General features: G+C 30.4%; 1 protein-coding gene across 1 annotated transcript in view; it reads right to left on the bottom strand.

The window, feature by feature from the left end:
- Positions 1 to 12,678, bottom strand: part of LOC108690344 (ABC transporter G family member 23) — a 57,279-nt gene extending 44,601 nt beyond the window's left edge. Inside the window, exons 1-2 of the mRNA XM_018197588.1 lie at positions 12,497 to 12,678; positions 7,106 to 7,344 (exon numbers count right to left, since the gene is read on the bottom strand). Of these exons, the coding sequence (XP_018053077.1) occupies positions 7,106 to 7,191 (86 nt within the window). The 5' untranslated portion in view covers positions 7,192 to 7,344; positions 12,497 to 12,678. The remainder of the gene's footprint in view (positions 1 to 7,105; positions 7,345 to 12,496) is intronic.
- Between the last annotated feature and the right edge of the window lie 176 nt (positions 12,679 to 12,854).

Genomic DNA, 12,854 nt, shown 5'->3' with positions numbered 1-12,854 from the left:
TATATATATATATACATTTTTTTTGTTATTGATGCAACATCAAATAGCCTTGTTTTTTTAAATAATCTCCTTATTATTTTCATATTTTACATATCTAAGCGATTTTTATTTTTTAATATAATAGGCAATTTTCATCTGTTTGTTGTCGTGTTATATACTTATGTACTCATTACGTAATTTGGTACGCAACTTCTTGTTCGATTGAAGTAAGTTCCGATCAGATAGCTCTTATGAACCGTGCTTACAGGTGTCGAACGATAAAGCGGACAATGTTCGTAAATAAGAAAATATCATGGTATTATCAACGAACCAGGTCGCTAAACGCGATCGAAGACATGGTGTTGATGTGAAAGCGGTCAGTCCAGCTGCCACCAGATTACGTAAATCCCAGGAAGAGCGATCAAACGTCGGACGAGAGTACGTACTGTCGATGCGCGACATCGATATTCGGACACACGCGAATTCCATTAACCACGTGCGAATTTAAAGCTGGGGGTCTCACGTCCGAGATGCGTGGCATGGCCTCGGGATCTTTTGTGTCTCGGTGACGAAGTATTAACGATACGTGACATAACAGAATAAGAGAAACTTATCGCGAATACTCACGTAATAACGTGCTTAATGGGTGCGTTCATTATTAAACAAGATCGGTATGTTATGGAGGTAATGTAGATGCGAAAGAAAATGTGAAGTTTCCCCATAATAGAACATATTAATGTTGTTTTGATAGCATAAGAAAATTCTACCTTCTTTCAAACTACCTTGAAGAAGGCATACTTTTCTATATAATACGTGATGTAAAGATACAAGTTGTTTGAACCGCAATTATCATCGACCGTACGAAAAGTAAGCCATCTGCACTTAGCGTTGCAATTATTTGCATTTTAATATTATGTAACTTTTTAACGATTGATGCAAGAAGTAAAACGTGTTCTTCTTATTAATTTACAATCGCATATGACTCATGATATTCGCTAATGTTTCAATCATTTTCGAAGAAATGAACGTGATAAAACAAACAACTGCAAGATAACTTTTTAAACTGTTCAGATGGACCGATATTCATCGCGAAAATATGATCGACGTGCTAACGTTCGTTAAACAAAGGCGTAACAAATTATATCTGTTTGCGTCATTGAATTGATATGCGTGCGTAATCTTTAAACCAGCATATCTCTCTCGCACCGTATTATTACGATCATGTCGATGAGTTTGGCATTATAGCTGACTGGCAATTAACTGAACAAACAAACGTTTTCTTTTAAAGATTATAATGCATCGGTCTCGACGCGGGACAATGCGAATATAAGTACATTTTGTTATTTGCTTATGTCACTAAAGTTTAAGTTGGATAAATACATATATTGATACTTGATATGTTCGTTCTGTAATGTTCTGAGATTTATTAAGTAAAAAAAATACTGATTTCTTTTCGATATGAGAGAAACTTATCGCTGCGTTTAATAGATAAGTAAATTTGTGTAACACATAAGACGGAGCAGCAAAAATATTAAAAGATTAATTCAAGTGAATTTCAATTTTTCAAAATGTTATTATTGCTATCATATATTTGTTAATAAAATAGACAGAACCCTAATAACTATTACTAAATAAATATGGTAATTTATTTATTAACATTAATAAAGATTTAGTTATTATCTCTCCGTCTTCCTTCTGTCCTCCCTTCCCCTCTCTTTCTCTCTGTCTCTCCTTTTATTTTATAAATTATGTGTGTAACTAACAAATAACTAATAAAACGAGAATGATTTATGTCACATTAATTTTTTAAAATGTTATTATTGCTATCATATATTTGTTAATAAAATAGACAGAACCCTAATAACTATTACTAAATAAATATGGTAATTTATTTATTAACATTAATAAAGATTTAGTTATTATCTCTCCGTCTTCCTTCTGTCCTCCCTTCCCCTCTCTTTCTCTCTGTCTCTCCTTTTATTTTATAAATTATGTGTGTAACTAACAAATAACTAATAAAACGAGAATGATTTATGTCACATTAATTTTTTAAAATGTTATTATTGCTACCATATATTTGTTAATAAAATAGACAGAACTCTAATAACTATTACTGGATAAATATGATAATTTATTTATTAACATTAATAAAGATTTAGTATTATTATCTCTCCGTCTTCCTTCTGTTCTCCCCCCCCCCTCTCTTTCTCTTTCTCTCTCCTTTTATTTTATAAACTATGTGTGTAACTAACAAATAACTAATAAAACGAGAATGATTTATGTCACATTAATTATCAAGTATTATTATTACTTGTGTTATCTTTTGATGCTTAATTTTAAAAAATTCTATTTGTTATCACAATAGTAAGGATATTATTTGCCAGTATCAAAATTCTATTAAGACTATTTATCATTATTATTGAAATAATGGAATCAGAAAGCACTTACTTAAACAATCGTGATGTTTTTAATGTCAGTTATTAGCCGGACGTGCTCATTATAATACAGAAAGTCATATTTAATATTCAACGGATATAGCATAAAGAAAGAGAGAAAGAAATTCATGAAGAAAAGCAAGTGCGAATTTTTATTAGAGAAGACATGATTTTGCGGATGAGATCAGTTTCTCGACTACAGAGATTTTATCCATATATACATATATTATGTATATTTTAATAATGACATAATAATACAATTTTGACATTTAATAATTGTTAAGTATTATAGCTTATAATGCAGTTTATAAAAATAAAAAATTAAAATATTAAAATTAAAATAAATAAAAAAATCTTAAACTATTTTTATATAATATAAAGTTTTTAGTAAATATTTTAAAATTAGATTTAATAAAAAAGATTATTTCCTAGAAACAATAAAACTTGTAATCATTTTATTTACATTTAATTACAAAAAATTTCAATGAACTTTATGAGATATGTTACATACTTAAGAACAAAATTAACCTACCACTTAACATACACAGGTGCATGCATAAGCATATAAATTTAATTGCATAGAATTAATCGATGTACATACGTTTCTGCCTCGTCATCAGACGTAAGTAGACGTTTTAGATTGTTAAAAATGGTAACAATGCCACTCGCCAACAGTAAAGAGACACATTAAAAATGTTAGACATAATATAATATTTACATAAATAATTTTTTTACTAATCGTCCGATAATAAAAAGGACGAGACACTTATAAAAATTAAACAGAAAAGGCATAGCCTTTAGTTAGTTAGTGTTCATGCTGTTAGAAAATTTATTTCATGCATATTATGTGAAGATCAAATTAATATAAAGAAGAAAAAAAATAATACAGAAAGAAAAAATAATATAATAACATATATAGTATATTATATAAAAAATATATTGAAAACGGAATCTTTAATGCCTTTAATATCGCCTTTTTCCTTTGCTGAATATTGGTCCTATTTTTTGAGAAACAAAGAGGTTTTTGCAAATCAATTGTTTAAAAACTGTTATTCTATATCTCTCTATTTAAATCGAATTTTAATGAAAACCTTTGAAACTTACTCGGCAAAATCTAAAATTAATGCAGTAGCTTTCTTTAAAAATTATTTGTAAATTTATTAGAAGATTTTGTATGAATCGACAGTTTTTGATTTTTTAAAAATGACAGTTTAGAAGTGTCATTAAAGCTACGTTTGCAATGGTGACAAATAGGTTGATGAATTAATCATTTTGCATCTCAAAGCACTTACTGAACACGAGAAAAAATATACTAATTTGAGTCAAAATCCTGCCGAGGAGTCAACGTCGTGGTGCCATCTCTTGGAGGAAATATCTAATAGACACATCATACCTTGAAGACACATTCGTGGATAAGCATCTGCGATATTGATTGCTGAAGAAGATTACTGCGCATTATTTATTCTTTTAATATAAGCATAATATGAATCTTTCAGATTTTATAATATTCGTATTTGCTCACATAATTTATTGTTTCTCAGTAGGGAAAAGAAGAAATAATTTTTTAAATTTAAATCACTTCCCAAAAAAGAAGAAACTTTTAAGAAGTAATATACATTTCACTTTATAATTTGAACTTTTAATCAAAGTTTAAATTTACATTGTCATGTTTAGATGTCGAGAGAAAATTTCGAATTAAAATATATATGCATAAAAGAAATATTTTTTCCTTTTTATATTTCAGCACAGACTTCAATGGAATTTGTGTGTCTAATATCAAATAAATAATTGCTGAAAATTGTTTGGAAAATTTGTGACATGCTAAGATCTCACGCTTGGCACATAACAATTGTCAGAGAACAATTTTATGCTTCAGATGACACTTAGAGTGGCATTTGTTGCATGTGTTTATCGAGCGTTCACGTAGGATAATGAACAAATCATACGTTTCACACTTCCCAGTCACATAATAACACATTGTTGGATTATGCAATGATACGTATAAAGCATGTCGTCGCGAGATATGCCTGTTAAAACCTTTCTGAATTTCCTTAAATTACTGTTTCAAGATCGAAAGAATCGATATTAGGTAATGCATGATAGATAGTGCAGAAAAACAGAAAGATAAGAGTGTTTTTCTAGTTTCAAATTACACAAAATTTTAATTCATTCCAATCTCATATCTACTAACAGCTTCCTACAAATATTTTTCTCAGAATTTCAGAGATAAAACAGAAAGTCTATTAATAATAATTAAGTATTCTTTTTACAAATTATTACTTATTATTTACAATTAATTTTGAAACGGATACACTCAAACTCATAAAATAATTTCGACATTCTTTGTAGCAACTCTAAAATAATTGTTTTAAGTAAAAATTGATATATTCTATCTCGTTTATCTTTCTTAATCATATATTTTTACCGTAATTTTGTATTGCTTTTTTCCTTTGCATTATTCTTTTCACGCATGCTCTTTTTACGTGCATTTTTCTTTTCTTCCTTTTTCTCTGCAGTCCTTGATATGTTACTTCATCATGATAATTTCTTACTATATTTTTTTGTAATACTCTTTATCATTGGCATGCAGTATGCCCATAGAACAAAATTGAACTACTACTTAAATTCACCTCCGTCGTAAATATCTTGACAGTGAAGATGCGTTACGTGCAATCGTGCATCATGCATGCGTGCATTCGATTGCGTTTGTCCTTTCACTGTACAATGCTGTAGTCAGGCAAAGCACACGGCCTGGTCTCTTGCTGCACTTGCCGGCCATTGCCGGTCACTTTCACGTGCGATTGCGAACTCGGTCTCGCCGAAGTAAGCCGCGCAGGACTCATTGCTGAGTGGCACACCGTAAGTTCCTACGTCGAGAACTACAGTCAAGCTTGAAGAAAAAAAAAAAGAAAAAGAAGAAAGAAATTCCGAATGCGGAATATAATATAATACGCGTTATGTATAGCGCGGAATGACCTAAAACTCGTATTTCGAATAATCGTGATTGGAATAGTCTTGAATTTCCTCTCTCAAAAGATTGTAAATTTTTGAAAGATTTTTTTGAGAAGTTCAAATTTAATTCGTTTATAAATAATAAACGAAAATGATAAGAGTAAAGAGAATTATTCTTATATGTATGGAAAGGATTGTTTTATTGAAGTGGTTACATACAAATCTGAAAATAATTTTATTGGACTAGCCAAATAATTATAGTTAACTGTTTTTTATTGCTGCACTTTCTGAACTGGTACACACAGTGCAATAAGTCGAAGTGAAACAAATATATGTTTGTTTCACTTCAACTTATTATTGCATCGGTTCAGAATGCAGTAATAAAAAACAGACCTTATGTAGGAAGTTCAGACGGTTGCTAAAACGTTAAGTTCAGTAGCAAAGATTTTTACATACTGAGAAAAAAAAAGTTGACTAAATGCGTTTAATTCGTAATGATTATTTAATTCAAATTTATTTATTTAGATCTTTATTTTTTTGCAATTTATATATTAACAAGATCTTGTAATTTAAAACATGTTATTTGTTTGAATTAATATTTGCTTGATAGACCGTTATATTTAATTGAATTATATATAATACTTGAAATTTAAAATTTCTATATACGCGTAATTATTTTGATAATCCAACGAAATTATTTTTAGATCTGTATCTAGCTAAATTTTTACTTTTATTACAAAATCGTTCTTTGTATGAGACATTAAGATGCGATGACTTTACGAATTCAAATATCTGCATCTTCGGTTGACATGGAAGGTTGCTCCGCATTTAACATAAAATGATCATCTGTATTCAAAGCGAATTTGCAAGTTTCTTTCGTATGATCAGTTTTTTTGCGGCAGATTGCAAAATACCGCAGAAACGTGTGTCGTGTCGCGCAGATTTTGCTCTTATATGCTGGCGCATCGCATAAGTCACATAATACAATTGCAATTGCAATATCACACGATTGGCAACTCCTGACGATTATGCATGCGTAAAGCGTGAGTTTTTTTATAAACCAGTACTGAAGAAAATTTCGCTGAACCGTAAAATATATTCATATATATATTCAGCATGAATATATGTGAATTCCGATGTATAATTAACTAATTCGATGTATAATTAACTCTTGCGAAACGAAATTCTAAATGTATTAATATTTGTGCATGTGAATTTTTAGATTTCTATTATCTCAAAAGAAATCTGACAGACAGCCAAATTCAGCTCCAATAGTACAATTTTTACTATATGTATTATTATTTTTATGTATAGGAGTAAAGAACTTCGCTGCCGTATATTTCGCGCGTGTAGACGCGCCTAGACAAAACAGTTCCGATAACCAAATGAATAATAGGATCATTAATTCTCTCCTCTATCAGTACTTATTAATTCTGACGATGAAAGCTAACATTAAAGAAAATAAAGTCGAGTATGTCAAGCTCCTATGACGCCATAATTCAAATAATAAGAGCAGATAAAAGATTCGAATGATCAGAACTAAAAAAAAAAAGCATAAAAAAACTTATTTGTATAAATAGAACGTAAATGACTGGAATTCGTATTTAAATGTATAAATTCAACAAAAGAAAATCTTATTTACATAATTTTTTATGGCTAAAGATTAAAATAATATATTCGCAAAATCTGAGAGATCTCTTCCATCGCATTCGAACCTGCAAGTTTACTGTGTCACTTACCTGGGAAGCCCATCGGTCCAACTAAACATTTTCTTTAACTTCTGCCGTTGCACCTGATCCTCACCCTGAAATCCTTTGTTATCCATTGTCAGCGCTAAATTCCACTATTGTTTCACTTCGCGAGCGGCCTTGAAGCGGGATGAGGATTTCCGCGAGAACTCACGCGCGAAAGTTTTGCTGCTTGATTCAACAACGACGGTGCATCTTTTGTTTCCACGTCACCCGGCACTTGCGTCGCGCTGAAAGTTAAATAGATTATTTAAATTTCTTGCAAATAATGCATCACGATGAAATATATTGAATAATCAAATAAAATCCCATTTTTTTCCTTGCATATTCAAAATAATATTTCTTTTAGTGAAATGAATTTTTTTCAGAAATTTATACAAATAATGATTCTTTTAAATATATATTTTGTTTCATTTTATCTTAAATATTTTCGATAATTTAAATAAATTAAGATTCAATTAAATTTCTGATTTATATTAACAAAAAATTCTGTTTATTCTTTATTTATGAGAATATTAAGTTGGTTCTGATATGAGATACAGAAAATATCAATTACATAAGTAAGTTATTTTAAACCTGACTTAAATTAAAATAACACTTGAAAATGTCACATTGTAACAATTCAATTTAGTGTGTGCAGTTGTTTTGCATTTACGTGCATCTTGCGTATGGTAATACGTCCATTCTGCGTTTGCATTTGCATACTATGTTTTGAGATTATTTTTGAAATTATATAGAGACAGCATTATATACACCTAAATAATATTTGATATTGCGATTGTTTTCTCAGAATTGTAGTAACGCGAACTCCGAAAGAAAATCTTTCCCATTGCAGGGGAATATTATAATCGCTTTAATGAGTGCATGCTCATTCATGACAATAACAGAAAGTGAAACTTTAAACGCAACTTTATCGCGACCGAGCAAAGTGTGCACGCTCGAGGTCATTAGGAAGAAAGCGTGGTATATAACGAACTGTCGGCCACTGAAATAGAAAATGCGGCCGCATGTTATTAGAAATAACGATCATTTTCTTTGACTTGTTAGGATATCTCGAGCGTTACGGAAATACGATGCAGTAGTATACGTACGATACTGTTCGTCACTCAGTAATTGAAAGTAAAAGGTCGTGAACGTGTTGATACACTTTATGGATGTTACTTAATCCTATTATTATAGCAGGTATTTAATCACTAAAAATCAATATAAGAAATTATCATTACGTTATAAAGAATATAAAGATTAGCATTCAATAATTTCGTTTATTGTAAAATCGAAATATTTTTATTGCTACTTAAAAAAATAATAAAAAATAATTATACAATTATGAAAATTAAATTCTTATTATCATACTTTGATTATAACGTAATAAAATAATTTGGATTAATTTAAATGTAACTTATAATGATCGAAATCATGATAAATTATTGTTATAACAACGTTGTAACGATTTGATATAATTAAGATACTGTTACGGGTTTAACTGAACAAGAAGATTCATTCATAATCTTTTATGACGATATCGCAATGACATTCTTGTAGTAACAACACAAGTAATAATTCTTTCATCAATAGCACGCAACTATATTTCACACCAATACTTGTCTCTAACGATTTGAATTTTGGTAGTAAATCATTTGTTACCATACCATTATTATTATTACTATTGGCAGTTACATTGATATTTAATTGTTTTTACGTGTTATTGCACTTTAGAGAATCGTACGAGGAAAGACAGATAGAATGAAAAATCTTAGTACATTGCAATGCCTCAAATATCAAAAAAGGGAATTTTTAAATAATATGTTTTCGTGTAAGTAGCAAGTAATGTATATATATATATATATATATATATATATATATCTTATATCTCTGCAAATATTGGAATATTCTTAGCGAATGTTATAAAGAGAAAAGAGAGAGAGAGAGAGAGAGAGAGAGAGAGAGAGAGAGAGAGAGAAAAGAGGAAACTCCCTACTATACGAATAGAGATTTGTAACGTTACAAGAATTTTGTAGGACTTTGCACCACGTTTACCTTGACGAATCAACGTTTCTCCTGAATGGTGGAATCGTGTGTATACATGACGACAGATATTATCTGTCGACAGCCTTACTTCTCCTTGAAAAATGTCCGAGACATTTTTGTGAAAGTGCCGGGGAATACCGGTCGCTTTTAAGAGAAAAGACTCTCACGCGAATATTTGATAATTTTGATCAATCTTTCTTCAAAAAGTAAAGAACGTTAAATCGTATGAATAAAGTTGTAATTTATTTTTCGCTCAGAAACGATTTTAAACTATATTCACTGAGAATTGATTTTATTTATCCTTATAAAACATGTGTACTTTCATCTCATCTTTATTATTTTTACATAATTTTATTTAATATTTTTCCCATTTAATACAATTATATTATTATTATATTATCTGATAAAATATCCTGTAAAAATTTAGACAATAATTTATATAAAGAACTTTCTTTAGTTTTAATCATATAAAAGTGTTTAACTGTCTACTAATATTATACTAATGATTTATTGCAATCATACAATTTGTTAATAAAATGTTGCTATATTTATCTATTTGTTGTTAATGTTTGCGATGTTGTTCATGCAATGAACAAAATATAACTTATTTTCATGAAAGCGAAATTTCAGGTCAGTGATTGACTATACGGCATATGACATTCATAAATATCGTACGTCCGGCTAATTAATATACAGTATATTAATGTTTGAAGATGTGCTAAACGTCCGTACGCGGTTAAGAGGCGTGTAATCTCGGGAAATGAAATCCTATTACCGCAAACCGCACGACACAATGGATATTCTTAGCAAACGGGAAATTAAATCGCGCGAGAATGTGACAATCATTATCGACTCGCTCATAATTAACAAAATAGAGATTTATCTCTTTATTATAATTATAATGGTTTATGAAATCCTATTGTTAGTTAACGTAAATTATTTGAGTCGCGAAATAATAATTTAGTTTCTGTTACATTAAAGATACATAAGCTATTGATCTCAATTCAAAATTTTTTTTACGCAAATTCTTCAGATGGCATTTTTCGATGCGTATGATGCTCTTTAAATTATTGATGCAAAAGAGGGAGGAGTGCTTTCTATAAGCGGAAAATGCAGTGTTTACAATCGGAGAACTATAATTGCATGTGCTACTAGAACGAATGAATTATTCGCGTCACACGTCACAATACGTAAGAATGATGTCGCAAACAATTAGAAAAAGAATCTGTTAATGCGCAGTTATTAAAGGAATCGCTGTGGAAATTGCTGTGAAAAGGTAACATATAGAAAAGATAATGCATAGTTAAAGATCCCGTAGTGCAACGCTTTAGCAAATTATTAAACATCCCATTGTTCGATATTTTTTTTTAAATTGTAAAAAATTTTACATGTACGTATATATTTAGAATCCAGTTCCAAAACTGATGATAAATATTTTAAAGATAAATTCTTTGTAATATTTTCAGCAAATCTAATAAAAATGTCGAGGCTGATAATTTTCATGTCATATACCTACATAACAAACACTTCGTAAAGTCTGCTTTCTGTATAAAAAGATAGCACCCTTAATTATATAATATTACCTGGCGCAATTTGTTAAATAATTTACTAATATTCAATTACATACCTATATAAGTTTCAAATTTATTAATATTCGGTTACGTATATAATAATGTTAGTTATTTAATCTTATTTTAACTTATATAACATTAAATAACTAACGTTACTACGTGAACATATTTTATGCAATACTTAATAATTGCAGTTTCAGAAAAACAGATTTCATATGTTATTGACAGTATCGAAGATTCTTAATAAATAATTAATGAAAAGAGGATTTAAAAAATAAAACGTTATGATATGTAATCAGATCGTTTAGTAGACGACTGAACGTATTTAATCGGTCGTCGACTCATTAACAATCTTATGCCCTCAGGGTTTTGCATTGCTCAATAGTTATCCAATATAAGTCTAATCTGTGATATTGCAACATATAAAATGAAATTGGACTAGTATAATATTAATTATATAATTTCACATATTTCAACATATTTTACACAACTTTTAACAATATAATTTTTTGTTGTCTTTGTTTGTAAATCTCAATATTACCTCGGCCGGAAGTCGAATCCGGATCTCTTGCCCGGATCTTTCCGTGCGAGTGTCCTAAGCCTTTAGACTACCGAGGCCTTAGTAATATTCTTCGCAATAATCAGCATATGAAGGACAACTTCTTTTGACATAAATAAATAATTTAGTATAGTGATATTACTGCGATAGTTTAGTGGAGTTTGCGTTTCAAATCCGAAAAATCATTTCGGCGCGCGTTTCTAAGAACTACATACGTAGTATATAAATTTACACAAAAATCATACACGCGTTTAAGATCCAGCTAGATCGTGTAGGCTTTCTATAGTTTGTGTTATCACATATATGTGGTCCTATAATATATTATATTGTCCAAATATAATCCTGAAAGTTGTTTGTTTTACATACACGATTTTTTTTCTTTAACTTTTTTTATAACTTTAGAACATTTTTTATTTACAGAAATTTTGTTTATCATTTTATCATTATTTAATTAATCTGCATTTATCAATTTTTCAAAAAGATCTATTACTCCTTTCGCTTCAAGACATCTTCTCGAGATTAATAATCTTTTACTTAGCGATGAAAGTAGGAAAGTGCGATGTAATGTATTCGAATTGAGATCAGAAACTCTTACTGAAGACAGCGCTCTCAGATAGTCAAAGGTATTAATTTCTAGCATATGTTTCTCCGTGAAAACATATCGCGGATGCACGGTACAATGATATGCCGACGAGAAACATTTCTGCCTTTGTGTCAATTGTAAAATTGGTTGACTAAGCTTGTCAAAAAATTATCATCGTCATATATCTTGAGATTGCAAAATTTGCTTAGTATTCTACATGCATCATACGTTCCTTCGACGAACTTATTGATAGTAATTGGCAAAATTGAGTACGTAATACTGAACATGTGGACGTGATTTCAGACATCGTACGCATACACTTTCTCTCGAGTTCATTTCACGTATTCTCAGTCCTTCTATTCCCAGATTTCAAAGTTAAACGTTTCTCACTTTGATCGCGTCATTTACATTCAATTCCGTCGACTTACTTCATTATCTTTAACATTATTTCACTAAAGAAAATCAAACATTTTCGTAACATTAATTACAACGATGGGGAGGAAAGTTGAGACTACAATACTTTTCACTTCAAGACAAGCGAAATCTTTTATTTTTTTTTTAATATTAGAAAATTCAACTTTTCAAATCGAGAAACGTGATGATATATGATCGACTTATTACTATTTTCGCGATTCTCACACCTTATCGCGGATCGTCGCGGGAGACGATCGTGCGTTTCGCTCCCGTTTGATGCTCTTCAAAGGACGAAAGCGTCGTTTTGTCAGATTCCCTTCAGCGTAATTTACACGTGCACTATTGTGGAGAAACGATTTCAGAGCTCAGCGCGACTACGGGTGTACAATACGACCGATCGGTTTGAACGTATTTCTCGCACTGACGGGACGGAGTCTGGTTGAGCAACAGACTTGCGGACGAGCGAGCGCTCGATCCCGCTCCAACACTCTCGAATACATGCAGGAAAAGTGTATACAACACTCTCGAATACATGCAGAAAAAGTGTATCCACATCGCCCTGCAGCTGTATCCTCGTGACGTGAG

The sequence above is a fragment of the Atta colombica genome, unplaced genomic scaffold, assembly GCF_001594045.1.
Source record: "Atta colombica isolate Treedump-2 unplaced genomic scaffold, Acol1.0 scaffold315, whole genome shotgun sequence".
NCBI classification, from domain to species: Eukaryota; Metazoa; Arthropoda; class Insecta; order Hymenoptera; family Formicidae; genus Atta; species Atta colombica.
The sequence above is the reverse complement of the archived record's forward strand: the minus strand, read 5'-3'. Positions and strand labels throughout refer to the sequence as shown.